The 20,460-nt window shown below is 46.2% G+C and overlaps 1 protein-coding gene across 2 annotated transcripts; it reads right to left on the bottom strand.

The window, feature by feature from the left end:
- Nucleotides 1–2,015: 2,015 nt before the first annotated feature.
- LOC311328015 (major histocompatibility complex class I-related gene protein-like) lies at nucleotides 2,016–19,550 on the bottom strand. 2 transcript variants are annotated; one of them, XM_084461126.1, is made up of 8 exons: nucleotides 19,409–19,550; nucleotides 10,372–10,638; nucleotides 8,588–8,866; nucleotides 5,479–5,796; nucleotides 4,778–4,876; nucleotides 4,594–4,611; nucleotides 3,530–3,568; nucleotides 2,016–3,203 (listed from the first exon to the last, which is right to left on the bottom strand). In XM_084461126.1, exons 1-8 carry the CDS (start codon nucleotides 19,455–19,457, stop codon nucleotides 3,142–3,144), a joined length of 1,131 nt encoding a protein of 376 aa, XP_084317252.1. In that variant the 5' UTR covers nucleotides 19,458–19,550; the 3' UTR covers nucleotides 2,016–3,141. The 2 variants fall into 2 exon arrangements, with proteins under 2 accessions (XP_084317252.1, XP_084317253.1); XM_084461127.1 differs by having other exon boundaries at nucleotides 5,488–5,796.
- Between the last annotated feature and the right edge of the window lie 910 nt (nucleotides 19,551–20,460).

Here is a 20,460-nt window from a genome sequence, read left to right as displayed (position 1 = left end):
CCTTCTTGCAGTGAGGTGACAGTACTAGGTACTGCGCCACTGTGCCACATGTGAGTGATTTTGGGGTTCTGCTCAAGGACACTTTAGCACAATGCTGAAGGAGGACAGCTTGGATGGGAGAACATGAGTCAGTCAGAGCTCTTATGTTCAAGATGAATCTGTATCTGTAGCCTCTGTTCCAGTGAGATCAGGTGTCTGAACACAGCAGCGTCCCAAACAGCTTCACTCTGCTGAGCTGAGGGCTTTTATCATCATCATGAAAGAACAGCAGACTGTGTTTCAGGGATAAATGACTCTCATTATTAACTGCTATCAGCTGTGTTGAATTCAGCACCAATAACAACAGTGAGGGAAGAATAGAGGTTGTGGTATTCTGCCCCATTCAAGTATTCTGAGGCTGTGTGTGTGTGTGTGTGTGTGTGTGTGTGTGTGTGTGTGTGTGTGTGTGTGTGGATTTAAGATAGGATTTATAAGATCCAATTGTTGTGGGCTTGTTTGCGATGAAATTAACAATCTCAAATGATATTCTCTGCTGTGTATCTGATCAATACCACTGTCTACCTGACCAACAGTAGAAGACCACAGTCTACCTGACCAACAGTAGAATACCACAGTATTGGCTTTTGGCGTTCTTCTTCTGTTGCTCTGCGTTGTGTATTTTTTTGTAAGGCTTGATAAGAGTTTTAGCACCATCTAATTATAAACCACGATGTTAATAGCCTTCTTGTTGTGATCGTCATTGATGAAATCACCCAACACGGGATTGGAAGCGGCGACAGATGATAGATTTATTGTACAAAGATACAATCACATGGAACACTGGGACGTTTCCCTCGTCTCTCTCTCTCCCTGCTTCTCTGCTGGCTGCGGCTGTGGCGTGAAGTCAAGGCCTTAGACTTCCCTCCCGCATGGTGTTATCAGCCTGTCTGCCTGCTGGGAGCAGCCAGTCTGTCCGGCTGAGTTGCCTACCGTTTCCAAATCCAAGTCTCAAGGTTTGGTTGAGACGTTAAATAGTGTTCTCTCGGCCCACCCCCCACGCCTAGGCCTGCCCGTTTAGGGCCTGGTGGAGCTAGATTGGTGGAGGAGTGACCATACAGATGTGTCGCCTGTCACCCTAACATGATATCTTAATCACCATTGGTTGTCAGTCTAGGTTGTGTCTGTTTATAGTGTCCCATAGAGATGTGTCATTAATAACCCAGAGGAGAGGCCCCCCCCTGTGGCCTAAGTGTGACCACACCCACTACCCCGAACGGCCACAGCAGCATCAGCTGTCTCCCTCACTCTATCGACTACAGTGTCCACGTGAAAACAAACAAACACATTAAATCAAATACATAGCAGTAATACTCTGTAGATGTTAGAGACATTTCTCCCTAGATTCTTCAACAGTCTACCTGACCAACAGTAGAATACCACAGTCTACCTGACCAACAGTAGAATACCTCTGTCTACCTGACCAACAGTAGAATACCACTGTCTACCTGACCAACAGTAGAATACCACTGTCTACCTGACCAACAGTAGAATACCACAGTCTACCTGACCAACAGTAGAATACCACTGTCTACCTGACCAACAGTAGAATACCACAGTCTACCCTGAGCAATATTACTGTCTATCCTGTATATCCTATACCAATATTACTGTCTATCCTGTATATCCTATACCAATATTACTGTCTATCCTGTATATCCTATACCAATATTACTGTCTGTCTATCCTGTCTCCTCCACTGCTCTAGATCCTTGTCTGGGCTGTGAAGTAAAGACAGAACTCTTGTCCTCTCTGTAGTCAGGGGTTCCCCTGGAGTTTGGGAAGTGGAGGAGTCCTTCATTCATCCTTTGGGAGGTGGGAGAGCCCAACAGTCTGTTAACTGGCTGAAACTCCCCGAGCTCCTTATCAACACAATAAGAAACACAAAATAAACACTCAAGTTGACTTATCAAACCCATTTTATTTCTAAGAGAATACAGAATAACAGAATAAACCTTTAACAGGATGTTGTAGACGGGGGAAAATAGGCAATCTATTTCTAATAGAACAGAGAATCAAATCTTTTGATTACTCTGATTTGATTATTTTGAGAAATGAAAGTATTCACACACACGATCATTTCACGTAAGATCATTTCACAACACATAATAATAAAAATAAAAAGCGAGAGAGCCCACAAGCACATAAAAGACAACCTCTCCCAACATGTTAAAGTTACTAAACAGGTGAATAGTGACGGTAGTTTGTGACGGGTAACGGCTTTACAGAGATGTAGCAGAGCATCACTGAGCTTTACAGAGATGTAGCAGAGCATCACTGAGCTTTACAGAGATGTAGCAGAGCATCACTGAGCTTTACAGAGATGTAGCAGAGCATCACTGAGCTTTACAGAGATGTAGCAGAGCATCAGGGTCCTCTGAGGAGCAGACAGGCACCAGAGAGGGGGGGTCAGCCCAACCCTAACCCCAGCTTGGAGGGAGAGTGGTTCTCCAGAATGAATACATGCTTCTGTAATCAATCAGAACTGAGTATTTATCCAAGCCCAGATAGACAGTATCAACGTAATCTCTATGGTCAAACTGTAGGATTCTTCTGTCAGTGTTGAGAGACGGATCAACACAGAGGAATGTGTTCATCTGGACGGACAAACCCATCAACCCGCTCCTGATAGGACAGAGTCAGGTGACCTCATCTGAGAAGACACGCCCTACTTATGATCATATTTACAGTATGAGAGCAGGAAGCAGTGCAGAAACAGAGAGAAAACATACTTGATGAGCCAGGAAAATAAATGTATTTTTCTATATATTTGAAAGAAAGAAGTCTCACATTTGCTTGCGTTACTTGCGCAAACTATACATCCTGACTTCAGACTAAAATGTAATTTCTATCAAATTATGACAGTCATGCAGGCCTCATTAATGATCTATTGGACATCATCAGAGACACAACTGTTTTATTAGTCATCTATTGACATCATCAGAGACACAGCTGTTTTATTAGTCATCTATTGACATCATCAGAGACACAACTGATTCATTAGTCATCTATTGACATCATCAGAGACACAGCGGTTTTATTAGTCGTCTATTGACATCATCATCAGCTGTTTTGGGTAAATTTGTCTTCGTGCTGCGCTGCATATTAATCTGATTGTTGAGTAAGTTGACTTGTCTCAATTTCCTCCCCTAGTTTCTGCTGCTCTTCTGTGAGGACACACACACACACACACACACACACACACACACACACACACACACACACACACACACACACACACACACAGAACAACTAGGTAAATAACAACAGTGTAAACACTGAACTCATGTTGATGGTGATTTTACATTTAGGACAAATTAGGACAACTAGCAGGTCATACAGTTCACTATGCTGTTTACTATACTGAATATGTCACTGTGTGTGTGTGTGTGTGTGTGTGTGTGTGTGTGTGTGTGTGTGTGTGTGTGTGTGTGTGTGTGTGTGTGTGTGTGTCTGTGTGTGTGTGTGTGTGTGTGTGTGTGTGTGTACGTACGTGTGATGTTATTGGAGGAGTGAGATCCGACATCAGAAGCTGCATGGAGAAACAACCAGACCAGTTAAACTGAGGAACAACCAGACCAGTTAAACTGAGGAACAACCAGACCAGTTAAACTGAGGATCAACCAGACCAGTTAAACTGAGGACCAACCAGACCAGTTAAACTGAGGAACAACCAGACCAGTTAAACTGAGGATCAACCAGACCAGTTAAACTGAGGAACAACCAGACCAGTTAAACTGAGGACCAACCAGACCAGTTAAACTGAGGACCAACCAGACAAGTTAAACTGAGGACCAACCAGACCAGTTAAACTGAGGATCAACCAGACCAGTTAAACTGAGGATCAACCAGACCAGTTAAACTGAGGAACAACCAGACCAGTTAAACTGAGGACCAACCAGACCAGTTAAACTGAGGAACAACCAGACCAGTTAAACTGAGGAACAACCAGACCAGTTAAACAGAAACAACCAGACCAGTTAAACTGAGGATCAACCAGACCAGTTAAACTGAGGAACAACCAAACCAGTTAAACTGAGGACCAACCAGACCAGTTAAACTGAGGAACAACCAGACCAGTTAAACTGAGGACCAACCAGACCAGTTAAACGGAGGAACAACCAGACCAGTTAAACTGAGGAACAACCAGACCAGTTAAACTGAGGATCAACCAGACCAGTTAAACTGAGGATCAACCAGACCAGTTAAACTGAGGAACAACCAGACCAGTTAAACTGAGGACCAACCAGACCAGTTAAACTGAGGAACAACCAGACCAGTTAAACTGAGGAACAACCAGACCAGTTAAACTGAGGAACAACCAGACCAGTTAAACTGAGTTGACGAGGAACAGCTGACTGAGATGGATACAGTCAGACACCATGGATACCAAAACACACATGACACATGTTGAACAACAGGAAGGACAGTACAGCCTCACAGGCTAGTGTGGTGAGATGGACATGTAGGAGAATAACATGTGAACACAGATATACTGTATGTGAACATGTATATGTGTAGTGTATGTATGAGTCATATTTTCATCACAATACTCACTGTTAGCTGAAGTGAAGCCTGAAACACAGATGACTCAGCATTATTAAAGTGATACATATGATTAGTAAAACATTGATCATCTCCACTACTGAGTGCACATAGTAATCCACTATCAATACTGGAAATGCACAGTGGTGCTCAGAGCATCAGGGTCAGATATCCAGAGCTGCTTCTCCTCTCTCACCTTTCTTGGCAGTCTTCTTCCTCCAAATGACCACTCCAGAGATGATGCCCATGACCAGGAGAAGAACCACCACCCCTCCAATGATGAGGCCAGAGGAACCTGTAACAACCAACACAGAACATTCAGCCTGTAGCTGGGAGTCTCCCATGCTGCTGATGTTACAGTTTCATCATCAACTCTCACTCTCTTCTCTGGTCACTTCAGTAGGAGACCAGATGGTCACTCTGGGAAAAGACACCGCAGACTAAAACACTTCCACACAGAACAATGCTGGCACTTGTAGCAGAACCCTGTCATGTCAGGTAGAACCCTTTTGGGAGGGTTCTGTCATGGCGCCAAATGGTTCTATAGTATGTGGAACGTCTTGAGTGTATGTGTGTGGGAATGTGGTCTCCTCTGAAAGATAAGCAGGATGGAACACTGATAAACAAGGACCAGAGGATATGTAATAATAATAATAATAATAATAATAATAATAATAACAATAATAATAATAATAATAATATAAGTAATACTACTAATACTACTACTACTACTACTACTACTCCTACTACTACTACTACTAATAATAATAACAATAATAATAATAATAATACTATGAATGTATACTATAATCTGTGTTTAAAGAGGACATCCTATTGTGATTCTCTCATTCTATGGTCATTCTCTCTTTCCTGGGTCTTTCCTCCTGTCAGTCTTACCTGGGTTACCTGGGTCAGGCCAGTTGGTCTTCACCACAGAGCGCTCCAGCTTGGTGACAAAGTCCTCCTGGATCCCTGAGACCTGAACCACACACTCCCACCTCCCGCTGTCCACGTCCTCAGGCTTCACTGTCAGGCGAACACTGGTCTGGAAGGTTCCGTCCTGGTTGGGGAGAACCTCTCTATAGTCCACGTCCTCGAACACCTCCTCTCCATCTCTCCTCCAGAACACCATGACTCCTCTGGGGTAGAAGCCTGTAGCATGGCAGGTCACTGGAGAGAAGGGGCTCTTCTGGAGGAGAGACACAAAGGGAGGGACTGGAGAGAGAGAGAGAGAGAGAGAGAGAGATGGAGAGAGAGAGGGAGAGAGAGAGAGAGAGATGGAGAGAGAGGGAGAGAGAGAGAGAGAGATGGAGAGAGAGAAGGAGAGACAGGGAGAGAGAGAGAGAGATGGAGAGAGAGAGAGAGAGAGAGATAGAGAGAGAGAGAGAGAGAGAGATGGAGAGAGAGAGGGAGAGAAGGAGAGACAGGGAGAGAGAGAGGAAGAGAGAAGGGTGGAGAGAGAGAGAGAGATGGAGAGAGGGACAGAGAAAGGGAGGGAAAGAGGGACAGAAAGATGGAGAGAGAGGGAGAGAGAGAGAGAGAAAGAAAGAAATAGAGAGAGAGATTGAGAGAGAGATGGAGAGAGAGAGGGAGACAGAGAGAGATGGAGAGAGAGAGAGATGGAGAGAGAGAGGGAGAGAAGGAGAGACAGGGAGAGAGAGAGAGGGAGAGAGAGGGAGAGAGAGATGGAGAGAGGGACAGAGAGAGGGAGAGAAGGAGAGAGACAGGGAGGAGAGAGGGAGAGAGAGGCGGAGAGAAGGGAGGAGAGAGGGAGAGAGAGATGGAGAGATGGAGAGAGAGAGAGAGAGAGAGATAGAGAGTGGGAGAGAGAGATGGAGAGAGAGAACGAGATGGAGAAAGAGAGGGAGAGAAGGAGAGAGACAGGGAGGAGAGTGGGAGAGGGAGAGAGAAGGGGGGAGAGAGGGAGAGAGGGACAGAGAAAAGGAGGGAGAGAGGGACAGAAAGAGAGAGAGAGAGGGAGAGAAAGAGGGAGGGAGAGAGAGGGAGAGAAAATATATAAAAAATGTTTTGTGACAAAATTCTGAATGTCACATCAGCTTTGTTGTGTCAGTGGAGTCATGTGTCATGTTATTGGTGTCATGTTATTGGTGTGTTATGTTATTAGTGTGTCACGTAATTAGTGTCATGTTATTAGTGTGTCATATTATTAGTGTGTCCTGTTATTAGTGTTGTGGGCCCGGCTCGGACTTGGGGTCCGGTCCGGGAGTCGAGTGGCTCTGGGTCAGGTCCTCTCTGGGTCAGGTCCTCTCTGGGTCAGGTTCTCTCTGGGTCAGGTCCTCTCTGGGTCAGGTTCTCTCTGGGTCAGGTCCTCTCTGGGTCAGGTCCTCTCTGGGTCAGGTTCTCTCTGGGTCAGGTCCTCTCTGGGTCAGGTTCTCTCTGGGTCAGGTTCTCTCTGGGTCAGGTTCTCTCTGGGTCAGGTCCTCTCTGGGTCAGCTCTGCTCTGGGTCAGGTCCTCTCTGGGTCAGGTCCTCTCTGGGTCAGGTTCTCTCTGGGTCAGGTCCTCTCTGGGTCAGGTTCTCTCTGGGTCAGGTTCTCTCTGGGTCAGGTTCTCTCTGGGTCAGGTTCTCTCTGGGTCAGGTCTGCTCTGGGTCAGGTCCACTCTGGGTCAGGTCATAGAAGAGAGGCTGGCTCCGGGGACGCTGACTCCGCCCTCCTCCGGAGAGGCTGGCTCCGCTCGGCAGCAGCAGCAATCAATCAACACCTCAACACACCTGTTGGCCGTTAGCGGAGCCTCTACTAGAGGACGCTGGAGCCTTGGCTCGGGGCTGAGAGGCTCCTGGCCCTTCCTAGTGGTACGATCTAAGACCTTGCTCTCGCCCAGGGATTGCTAAGCTAGTCAGATATTTCGTGGCGTGAGTGTTTGTTTTCCGTGGTCTAATTGGCCGGTGTGTCCTCCCTGTCCCTCTGAAAGGTTCCACCAGTGTCCCCACGCCTCTCCAGCTCAGAGTCCTCCTCTTCTCTGGCTCCCACGCCGCCACGCCACGCTCCCGCACTCCGCTCCCCGTTCCCCTGGACTTCCCTCGCCGTTTCCACGTTCCACCAGCCTGGACCAGCCTGGACCAGCCCCGCCCCCTCCTCAGGGCGCCACCTCCTCTCCATCTCCCCACTCCGTCACCAGGCCGCCTCCTCCTCCTCCCTGCCACCCCAGACCACCCAGCTGCTCCTCCTCCTCCTCCTCCTCCCTGCCCCCCCAGACCACCCAGCTGCTCCTCCTCCTCCTCCTCCCTGCCCCCCCAGACCACCCAGCTGCTCCTCCTCCCTCAGGTCCTCACACACACATTCACACACCAGTCTCTGATCCCCATACTGAACCCACACTGCCCCGACACTGCCCCCACACTGCCCCCACACTGCCCCCACACTGCCCCCACGCACCCCTCTGGTCTCCACATCCCATTTCTGATAACGCACACGCATCCACACATTCCCCTTTAGGAGTTTGCCCCGCCCCTTTCTCCCCCTAATTATTATTTTAGATTTCAATAAACGACCAAACTGCCCTTCTGTCTGTCTGTCTGTCTGTCTGTCTGTCTGCCTGTCTGTCTGTCTGTCTGTCTGTCTGTCTGTCTGTGTCTGTCTGTCTGCCTGTCTGTCTGTCTGTCTGTCTGTCTGTCTGTCTGTCTCTCTGGGGGTTCTCACTACACAGGTCCCTGGTCCAGGTTCAGAGCCAACAATTAGTGTCATGCTATTAGTGTGTCATGTTATTAGTGTGTCATGTTATTAGTGTGCCATGTTATCAGTGTATCATGTTATTAGTGTGTCATGTTATCAGTGTATCATGTTATTAGTGTGTCATGTTATCAGTGTGTCATGTTATCAGTGTCATGTTATCAGCGTGTCATGTTATTAGTGTGTCATGTTATCAGTGTGTCATGTTATCAGTGTGTCATGTTATCAGCGTATCATGTTATCAGCGTGTCATGTTATTAGTGTGTCATGTTATTAGTGTGTCATGTTATTAGTCTGAGGTCATGTGATTCTGTACCTGTCCTCTTCAGAGTGCTCTTCCCGTACTCCACATACTTCTTCAGCCACTCAATGCAGGTCTGGGTGAGGTAGTGTTTATAGTACTCAAGCTGAATTCTGTCCTGGTCCAACCTCAGTTTGGAGATGAAGGCCTGGGGTGTTGGAGCGACCCATACCAGGTTCTTCAGGTCAAAGATGAGGAAGTCTTCTCCATCATAACCAAACTGATGATACCCCTCTGTTTCTCCAGTCTCCTCATCCCACTCACAACCAGTCATCATCTGGAATATGTGCACACCTGAGAGAGAGAGAGAGAGAGAGAGAGAGAGAGGGAAAGAGAGAGAGAGAGAGAGAGAGAGAGAGAGGGAAAGAGAGAGAGAGAGAGAGAGAGAGGGAAAGAGAGAGAGAGAGGTGGAATCTCTTCATAGGATTGCATACACACACACACACACATACACATTCTCTCTCTCTCTCTCTCTCTCTACTGTGTGATGTCACACCTTCGCAACACACACACACACACACACACACACACACACACACACATACACATTCTCTCTCTCTCTCTCTCTCTCTCTCTACTGTGTGATGTCACACCTTCGCAACACACACACACACACACACACACACACACACACACACACACAGACTGACAGACAACTAGAGACAAGACCAGCAGTGTTACCATGGAGACCCAGAGAGAGGGTGTATCTACACCGGGTGATGTTGCCATGGTGACATGTACAGGGCTGGAGGTAGCCACGGTGTTCAGTAGAGTGTTACTATGACGCGTGTGTGTTGAGTGAGACCGTGTGTGTTAGGTAGGTGTGTTAGTGAATAAAACACTGTTGATGGATTCATATAGCGTCTTAACGGACGCTCAAAGCTCTGTTAGAGGGAAGGGGGGTGGAGCTCACCTCATCCACAACCAATGGGAAGCCCCCACCTGGGTAACCCTCTGCTGCCAGTAGGCTCTTCAGAGCTCAACACATCAGCTACAGGTGATGATGTCACAGAGTAGACTAGAGGTGAGGGAGGAGCCTCTGTTCAGTCAGTTACAACAGCAGAGACACCGTGTGGAGCTACACTCTCACCTGCACTGGCTCACTGTGTGTGTGTGTGTGTGTGTGTGTGTGTGTGTGTATATGTGTGTGTGTGTGCATGTGTGTGTTTCAGGTCTGTCAACATCAGAGGCCGTCACCCAGACAACCCTCTAGACTGGATCACAGCTCTCTAACTACTGTGTCTGTGGGATCTGTGTGTGTGTGTGTGTGTGTGTGTGTGTGTGTGTGTGTGTGTGTGTGTGTGTGTGTGTGTGTGTGTGTGTGTGTGAGAGTGTGTGGATGGTCATGTGTGTTAGTTATGGGAACTTTATCTCAGTTGGAGTCAGGTGAGGTCCTGGTTGAGGTGCTGGTGAGTTAGGAAATACAACAGTGACGTGTTCTACACACACACACACACACACACACACACACACACACACACACACACACACACACACACACACACACACACACACACACACACACACACACACACACTCACTCCCACCCTGACCCACTAACATATCCTCATTTAAGCAGCAGCAGGTTGTAGGTCCTGCTCTGTGTAACGTTGTGATGCTGAAGTTAGCAGATGAAGGCTCTGATGAGGAGCTGGGTGGAGCTTCAGGACGTCTCTGATGTTCTTGGTTCTGAGGCACAAGTGATGCTCTTTCTAACCCCACCGTGAAATCAACCTTGTTAAAGCTGAACATGACTGCAGATAAAAGACCCAACCTGATCTGAAAGGGCTGGTGCTTACCTCCACTCTGGTTGAAACGCTGCTTCGCAACTTCAAGGTTGTTCTTGAATATCTGCTGGCCACCCAAACATATACCAGTTTGCACCTCCCAGTACTGAGGGTCGTCTTCAGCTGCCTTGTTCATCCAGTCCTGTTTGGGCACGGCTCTCTGGTTGTTGCTGTCGTAGTAGAACATCTGAATATCATCCACCATCCCCACAGACACAAACTCTGGGAAGTTGGGAACTTCAGAGGAGGCGGTGGTGAAGTACTTGAGGGAGTGTGTCACTGGAGGAAGACAAGGGGAACACATGCAGATGCTGAGATCATTGTTGGCTAAACCCTACATGATGTCCAGGCAGGTCTGTTGAATGCAGTTTGTGTGTTTAAAATCTATTTGTTTCAGAAAGATATCTTGGCATTATTTGATGAGAAATAGCGCCACTGATGGTATTTCTGGCTTGACTATGAATGCCAATGCTGTCACTGTTAGAAAAGGACAGGCATTATTAACCTGCTATAAGCACAGAATTACAATTGACTCAAATGTACTGACTACAAATCCTAGTTTGTGGTGTAATGAATAAATTACTTTACTTTAAATTCAACTTTTATGCAACAAAATGAAAAAAGCAGCTCAGCCCACAACTACACATATGGGTGTATGTTGAGTTAAGATACCATTTTAAAAACCTCAACCCATTTATTCTCAAACACACAACCAACCTGCAGAAGCAGCATGAAGACAGAGAGAGAAAACCTTCAAACACATCATCTTGAGCTGTAAACTGAGATGTGATTAAAGAGAGTAGCTATAGTACACAGTGTGTTGAGGGGGGCACTGAGCACGTCCCAGTCTGCCTCCCCAACACCTGACCAACCCTCCACCTCTGACCAGACCTCCACCTCTGACCAGACCTCCACCTCTGACCAGACCTCCACCTCTGACCAGACCTCCACCTCTGACCAGACCTCCACCTCTAACCAACCCTCCACCTCCACCTCCACCTCTGACCAGACCTCCACCTCCACTTCTCTCTCTCTCTGTCCCTCTCTCCCCCTCTCTCTCTCCCTCCATCTCTCTCTCTATCTCTCTCTCCCTCTTTCTCTGTCCCTCTCTCCCCCTCTCTCTCTCCCTCCATCTCTCTCTCTATCTCTCTCTCTCTATTTCTTTCTCTCTCTCACACACACTCTCTCCCTCCGTCTATATCTCTCTCTCCCCTTTCTATCTATCTCTCTCCCTCTCTCTCTCTCTCTCTCTCTCTCTCTCCCCTCTCTCTCTCTGTCCCTCTCTCTGTCTCTCTCTCTCTTTGTCTTTCGTTGTCTTTCTGTCTGCCTCTCTCTCTCTCTGGTTCTGTCTCTCTCTTTCTCTGTCTCTTTCTCTGTCTCTCTCTCTGTCTCTCTCTTTGTTTCTCTCCCTTTCTCTCTCTCCCTCTCACTTTCTCTCCCTCTCTCTATCTATCTATCTCCCTCCCTCTCCCTCTCTCTCTCACACTCTCACCCTCCCTCTCTCCCCTCTCTCTCCCCCCTCTCTCTATCTATCTCTCTCTCTCTCTCTATTTCTTACTCTCTCTCTCACTCTCTCTCTCCCTCTCTCTCTATATCTCTCTCTCTCCCTCTCTCTATCTCTCCCTCCCTCTCTCCCTCCCCCTCTCTCTCTCCCTCTCTCTTTCTCCCACTCTCTATCTCTCCCTCCCTCCCACCTCCAGGACTACAAGCGCTCCATCCACTCTCCCACACTTCCCCTCCCCTCTCCCTGTGAACAGATCCTCCCTCGGGATCAAGGAGTCCTGCTCTGAGACTCTCTTTGGACCCCCGGGTCAGACCCGTTACACAGAACCCACTAAACAACTGACAGTGAGCACAGCCCACATGTAGGCTACTATCAGACAGGGCTCCACAATATGAACATGCTAAACACTTCAGGAACCCCTTTGAGACAGTAGAGATTTGATCATGGTTGGTACGTCCTGGGACATCACTCAAAACTAGGCTAATCAAAGCAACAGAGGTTAGCTTTCAAAACTGAACGTCCAAACAGTTCAACTGGAGGAGGAATTCTACATCTCTAAAAGACAACTGATATAAAGTAGCCTATGGTCATTCAAATCAAGTAGGCTTAATAGACCTGTAAAAATAAGATATGTTTAAATGCCAGTCATTTCCACTATCCACATTCACCTCTAGTCTGCTACTATTCAGCCAAAGATACGTATGAAATAACATTACATTCAAGTTCAGCCAACTCACTCACTTTCTGGACACAGACAAGGTGTTTGGTCTACATACATGAGCTCATGATATGGGACTAGACAGACCTTTATTCAATCACATGAACTCTTATATTAAGTCAATTTATTGAGAAAAGAGTAATATTAATATCTTCATTTTTGTGTGAAATCAAAGACCAAATCAATAGTGTGCAGATGTAGCATTCATAGTGTATTTAAATTGAGAGTCGGGGTTTGAGTCTATGTTCCCCATCAGCTCTCTCTGTCACAGTGAGATCAGGTGTCTGAACACAGCAGCGTCCCAAACAGCTTCACTCTGCTGCTGAGTTACTGTTTCACTATGAAACCAAACACACAGGACATGTCCTTCAGGGGTGGATGAGGACTTGGATGTCCAGAGGTCACGCAGAGAAGCCATGATTAGCTAGCTGACAGACATTTCTCTCTTTTGCTCTTATATTGAATAATCATATGTTTGAGACAGGGGACACTACAGTATATAGAATCATATTTGTGTAACATGGAATAGATAAACATTGCTGCCTAAACACAGCGGTGTCAGCCCATCAAGAAATGACAACTTGAATTGTCTGTCTGTGTGTCAACCTAACAAGAGATTATCAGGTCAACATCAACAACTACCAAGACTAATGTGTTATAGTTAGAACCCTGTACTTTTTATTAGTATTCTATTTAACCTTTAATAAAGTACTGAGGCTTGGCTGAGGGTGGCGGGTAGTTAGTGACATGTCAGCCATTGATGGATCGATGGCCTGGTCATTAACTCTTCTGGATGCTCGTGTGATTTGTTGAGGGGGGGGGGGGGGGGGGCATTTACAGCCATTTACAGCAGGCTGGGCCAGTTAGCGCCGGCAATATCCCCTCTGAATATTTCACTCACAGCAACCAGGCCGGCCCACACCACTTGATGAGGACCGGCCCATTGGGATCAGTCCTGAGCGTCCCGATGGCCAGTCCACCATTGACTTCAATTATATAGCGCTTTTAAATACGCATGCGCACGCACACACACACATACTGTACACACACATGCACACAAACACATATGCCCACACACACACACACACACACATAAAGGATCAATAAAAGTAAGGGTTCACTGAGTCAGCCTGTCAATGTTGTGATGGACACAACACTTCTTTACTAAAATGGGATAATGTTGTGTTTAGTAGCACCATGCCTTCATAACACTGCTACACAGCTGCCTGAGACTCCTGGGATCCAATCATAACTGGCTCTCATCATTTGAAGTGCCCTCTAGTGGTCATTGTGGGCTCACAATAAATATTGGAAGTGAAGTCAACTATTCAACCAGATTCAAGAAAATATGGCATAATATTACACAAATAGAGGGTTATTTCAAAGTCCATGGAATTTGAAAGTACATTATAGTAGCTGCAACAGCTGGACTAAAGGTTCCAAATGGTACAGTAAACATATTAAAAACATACCTATCCATTCAACACATGAAGATATACTGTACGTAAAAGTGTTTCTCTAAGTGAAATAACAAATAACAAAGAAAAACGATGAATTCTAAAATGCCCGTCATCTGTAATTTTACTCAAAAGGTTCTACTGACCAACATGTGCTGCATGGATTCCCAGAAGAAGACAGATGATCAACTTCATAGTGAAGTTGGTTGAAGGAAGAACACATCTGAGGGGAAATGTATTCAATGGGACAGACAAGTCTCTCTGCGTCTGGATTCAATAGCGTCTCGACGTTAATGAGGAGAGAGATCAGAAGGTTCAGAGACTAGACTCCGCGCTGCTTTAAGCCAATGGGATTTTGATTCTACTCCTTTAAGCCAATGGGATTTTGAACTGCAGAGCGTCAGTGAAATCTAAGCAGCAGAGGTTTCCTATCCAAACTGACAGTAGCTCAGAGTAATTACAGTTAAACTGACTTTGGTTGAATTCACTACAGGTGCATCTCAGAAAATTAGAATATTGTGGAAAGTTCATTATTTTCCATAATTTAATTCAAAAAGTGAAACTTTCATATATTATAGATTCATTACACATGTAGTGAAATATTTCAAGGCTGATTGCCTCCATTTTGCTCCACGTTGATGCAGTAATTTGTGCAAAAGGAGCCCCCACCAAGTATTGAGTGTATAAATGAACATACTGAACATACTGTACAATCATAAAGATTAAAACAAAAAATGCTTTAAATATTTCACTTTGTGTAATGGATCTAGAATAAATGAAGTTTTGTAAATTACAGAAATTAATGAACTTTTTCACAATATTCTAATTTTTTAAGGATGCATCTGTAGTTTGGACCTGGTAAACTAAAAGAAAGACTAGTTCTGACTAAATTAGCTCACAACAACCCAATATGACCAATTGGATGTGTCTGAACCCGTTGTGTTCCAGTGAGATCAGGTGTCTAAGCAGCGTCCCAAACAGCTTCACTCTGCTGAGCTGAGAGCTTTTAGTATCATTATCATGAAAGAACAGACTATGTGTTTCAGGGATAAATGACTCACATTATTAACTGCTATCAGCTGTGTTCAAATTCATCACCAATAACATCAATAACATTTTGTTGAGGACTCAGACCTACTGTGATCAATGAGAGAAGAATGTTTTTCCCATTTAAGTATTCTGAGACTGTGTGTGTGTGTGTGTGTGTGAGTGTGTGTGAGTGTGTGTGTGTGTGTGTGTGTGTGTGTGTGTGTATTAGAGATGCGTGGATGGAGTTTGAGCACCCGACTCCGCGTGCTCTCATCAATCATCCACCCGCCACCCACCCGACGTCATTATCTTCTAAAATTTAGAGACCCGCACCCAACCCGCCAAACAGGAAGTTATTAGGCTATATTTAGATTTAAATGATGTCCAGCCGTTCCTGCTCATTCACTTTTCATATAGGCACATTTTCTTGACTTAAACAATTTAAAGATTATAGGCTCGCTTTCGCAGGATCTCGGTTGACGAAGTGGTCGAGGGTATTTGAGTGAGCTGCTGGCAGGTCTCACGCTTTCTCGCAGTTGTTATAATATAATATATAGGCCTATAATTATCGTAGTTATTAAATACGAATATAACTGACAAATCCACCCGCAATCCACCCGAAATTAATCACAATGTTGATTGGCCCACCCACGGGCCGCAATATTCGCATCTCTAGTGTGTGTGTGTGTGTGTGTGTGTGTGTGTGTGTGTGTGTGTGTGTGTGTGTGTGTGTGTGTGTGTGCGTGACTTGTGCGCTTGTTCTCTGTAAAGCGCATTGTGTTGCCTCTGGGTATGAAATGCGCTACACAAATAAAGCTTTGATTGATTGATTGATTGACATGTCCTTCAATGACAGAACTCCTGGGTGGTGAGAAGGGATGAGCATGACAGAGGATTAAAGACATGAAGAATGATTTAGGAGATCTAATTGTTGGCTTGTTTGGGATGAAAGAGAAATAAAAAGTAGTAGTGTTGGACGTTACAGATCATTAAAAAGATGAACAATGATACGTTCAAAACGCAGTGGGACAGTTTGGGAAGAAACATGACCAGTAGTGTCACATTATATGAAGCTTCAACTAAACGTTGCTTATTCTTGTGTTGAAGAAACTGAACCATGCTGACTCTGGCTTTGTATGACATTGATATGGCGTCAAACTAGAAAACATACCAGGAATACCACATGATGCTGCAGAGGATTGGAACGTACCTGCACAAGCGCTCACACACACACACACACACATACACACACACACACACACACACACACACGCACACACACTCTCTCTCTCACATACACACAAACACACACACACACACATACACACACACGCACACACATACACGCACACACACACACACACACACATACACACACTCTCTCTCTCTCACATACACACACACACACACACGCGCACACACACACACACACACACACGCACACACACACACACACACACACTCTCTCTCTCTCTCTCACATACACACAAACACATACACACACTCTCTCTCTCTCTCTGTCTCTCACACACACAAACACACACACACACACACACACATAGAGGGGTGGAGATAGCTATGATGAGGTGAGCATCACATCCTGGTCCTCCTCCATTTTGAGTTTCTCTACCACTCCTGAGATGGCCGTCAACACTCTGTCACATCATGGAGTTGTCATGACGTTCCTCACAGCTGAGAGGAACACAGAACATTGATACATGTCTGTTACTCTTCATGAGTCACACTGTCATAATGGGACTTCATCTCTAGTCAACTGAAGCCCCTGGTTCACATGTAAACCAGAAGATGTTTCTGCATGGGCTAAAGGGCCAACCAACCAGCATCTATGCTCACCAGTATTTACACCTCTTCTATTCAGATTTAGGGGCCGTGTTCTGGAACTCTCAAACTCTCAGAGAGCATTGTGGGATGTGAGTCCAGCAGGGATATCCAGATTGTTCAGTTATTAAACCTGTGAACTCAGCTCAACGCTCACGGCTGGATAGTTCCTTGATCAAAATCAGCACAATAAGAAACACCCTCAGATTCTGCCAACCAGACGAGGGATGAGCTGGGTCACAGTGCCACCTACAGGCAGCAGTCTGTCATCCCCCCTGACGCTGTTTCTGAGAAATCACGTGGTTCAGTCACTTGGCTGGCTGGCCTGTCTGTTCACCAGCAACTCTGTGGCTCCTGTCAACAAAGGACTGGTACCGACACCTAAACCAGGAAGTAAGATCAGCAGGGTTGGTATCTGTCTGTCTCTCAGGTCATGAGATGGGAAATGGGAAATGACAGGACTTATATAGCACTTTTATCCAAAGCGTTTTACAATGAAGGCCTCTCATTCACACAGCTGCTATGCAAGGTGCCAGCCTGCTCATTGGGAGTAATTTGGGATTCAGTGTCTTGCCCAAGGACACTTTGACATGTGGACAGGAGGCAGGATTTGAACCGCCGACCCTACGATCATTGGACGACCCGCTCTACCTCCTGAGCCACAGCCGTCTCCTTGGATGGTTCACACCACCTTGTTTTCCTGCATTAAGACAGGGAGGGAATTCTTCCACGTCCCCCATTCAGGAATGATGGGAAGAGAAAGAAGATTAATCATCATCACTAGTAGGACCGCCCCCTGAAAGAAGATTCATCATCATCACTAGTAGGACCGCCCCCTGAAAGAAGATTCATCATCATCACTAGTAGGACCGCCCCCTGAAAGAAGATTCATCATCATCACTAGTAGGACCGCCCCCTGAAAGTCCACCAGTCAAAACATCAGTCAGAGACCCTTAAGTCCACTGAGATATGAAGCCCCCACCCATAGAGAGCCTACTGTACCACTGATGATTACATAGAGAGAGCCTACTGTACCACTGAGGATTACATAGATAGAGTCTACTGTTCCACTGATAATTACATAGAGAGAGCTACTGTACCACTGATGATTACATAGAGAGCCTACTGTACCACTGATGATTACATAGAGAGAGCCTACTGTACCACTGATGATTACATAGATAGAGTCTACTGTACCACTGATGATTACATAGAGAGAGCCTACTGTACCACTGATGATTACATAGAGAGAGCCTACTGTTCCACTGATGATTACATAGAGAGAGCCTACTGTACCACTGTAGCTGATTACTGTATCACTGTAGCTACAGAAGGCAACACTGCGCTTATTCCAAAATGACATTATGGGTTACCAGGGTTACCATACAGTATCATCTGAACATCCACCTGTACTAATGCACCATGGCCTTCCATCAGAGTATGATGATGATGATGATGATGATGAGGGATACTGAGTCTGGTATAATGATGCCATCTACTGGCTATAACTAGGAATACATTCAACAGGTCACCTGCACTTTGCATCCCATCATATTTCTGCTATCATCACACAAGCTCTAATGATGTGTAGCCCTGCTTATATCCTCACGCTCAACCACCAGAAATATGAACCTGAACATCACACTGAAACAAATGTTCCTCTGTCTGAGTTCATGTCCTGGGTGTGTCTAGTGAGAGATCAGACTTTAGCAGCATAGGCCTGTCCCAAACCTCTCAGGTTCTAATGTGGTCATTCCTGATAGGAATGTCTTATACAATGTTAAAACCATCACTGAACCATCACCTAATCCTCTAAAAAAGAAAGTTCCTGCTGTCCTCTGATTGGTTCTGTAGGTGAGTCTCTTCCTACCAAGGTGTAACTAGTTACCAGGCAGAACTGGGACAGCCATGTTGTAGGCTAGTGAACATAGCTTTAAACACAAGTGTAAAAGACAACAAATCTGGTCTGGCTACTCAAGTTGTTTTTGTACCAAAAAGCAACAACAACAGTCATGTGCAAGTACATAAATAGTTCAGATAGCAGAGTAGCCTATCCAGTACCCAGCTAGCAGATCACGGGAGGGCAGACAGCGGCCCGAAGACCAATTCGGTTGGTTATATATTGCACTATATGGATGTAGCCTAAGCCCTTAAATTCAAGTAGATAGAGATCACATTATGTGGAGTCGTCTGAAGGCATGGATCTTTCCAGAGAGAATAGCGCAGAGGGTGGAAGTCCACAGAAGAGGCGAACCCTACTGACACAATCCGGCTGCGGGACCGTCGCAGCAACGTGCTCTATAGGTCATCATCCGACCCGAACCCGCCAATTCATCTAAAACAGCCCCAGATTGTGATCAAAAAGATCACATTCACAACGATCACAATTTATTTGACGTGACAGTTACAGTACTTAAACTATTTCACTTTCACATTTAAAGTGAAAATAAATACCGTAACATAAAAATGACCATCAGTAAAACTTTAATTTAGGCTACTGACCAGCATACGCTCCAGAAATTCCCAGAAGAAGCGAGATGATCAACTTCATGTTTAATTTGGTCGTTGGATATATCTTAAAACAACATCTACATCGACTAGGCTACTTGATTACTGTAGTTCGCGATGTTCTCAGCTCTCAGAACCGCTGGTCGCAAAAGAGCAGACTTGTCTCTCACGTCAACAAATAATTGTTCTCTGCGGGGGCTGAGCCAATGGGAATTAAGATCAGTGTAGATCATCAGTAGTATCTAGGGTTGACAGAGTTACACAGGTTGGTAATGGAAACTGAAAGTAAAATTCAGATGGAACCATCATTTCCATGGAGCCATGATCCAGTTTAAAAGTTACAGGACCTCTCTACAGAGTTCATATAAGGGGAGTGAATAGTACAACATAACCTTGGCTGTCCCACATTCCTGGTTTTGAGTTTTTTCCTTTGTTTGATATCTCGGTTTTGAAATAAACGCGTCCCGGCGCTAACCTGCTCCCCGACTCCACCTCAGTGCTGAACTCCACCCTGCACCCCCCCTGACTCCACCTCAGTGCTGAACTCCACCCTGCATTCCCCCTGACTCCACCTCAGTGCTGAATTCCACCCTGCACCCCCCCTGACTCCACCTCAGTGCTGAACTCCACCCTGCACCCCCCCTGACTCCACCTCAGTGCTGAACTCCACCCTGCATTCCCCCTGACTCCACCTCAGTGCTGAACTCCACCCTGCACCCCCCCTGACTCCTCCTCAGTGCTGAACTCCACCCTGCACCCCCCCTGACTCCACCTCAGTGCTGAACTCCACCCTGCACCCCCCCTAACTCCTCCTCAGTGCTAAACTCCACCCTGCATCCCCCCTGACTCCACCTCAGTGCTGAACTCCACCCTGCACCCCCCCTGACTCCACCTCAGTGCTGAACTCCACCCTGCACCCCCCCTGACTCCACCTCAGTGCTGAACTCCACCCTGCACCCCCCCTGACTCCACCTCAGTGCTGAACTCCACCCTGCACCCCCCCTGACTCCAGCTCAGTGCTGAACTCCACCCTGCACCCCCCCTGA

This window comes from Borostomias antarcticus, assembly GCF_949987555.1.
Source record: "Borostomias antarcticus genome assembly, chromosome: 36".
NCBI classification, from domain to species: domain Eukaryota; kingdom Metazoa; phylum Chordata; class Actinopteri; order Stomiiformes; family Stomiidae; genus Borostomias; species Borostomias antarcticus.
Note: the sequence above shows the minus strand (reverse complement) of the source record. Positions and strands in the feature narration are given on the sequence as shown.

Bases quoted from the DNA above. Each gene is read 5' to 3' on its own strand.
- LOC311328015 (XM_084461126.1), bottom strand. From the start codon at position 19,457: ATGAAGTTGATCATCTCGCTTCTTCTGGGAATTTCTGGAGCGTATGCT. The intron at 8,867-10,371 runs GTAAGCACCAGC...TCTCTCTCTCAG, and splicing joins GCGTTTCAACCAGAGTGGAG to GTGTGCACATATTCCAGATG. The intron at 3,204-3,529 runs GTACGTACACAC...GTGTCCTCACAG, and splicing joins CTCCTCCAATAACATCACAC to AAGAGCAGCAGAAACTAGGG.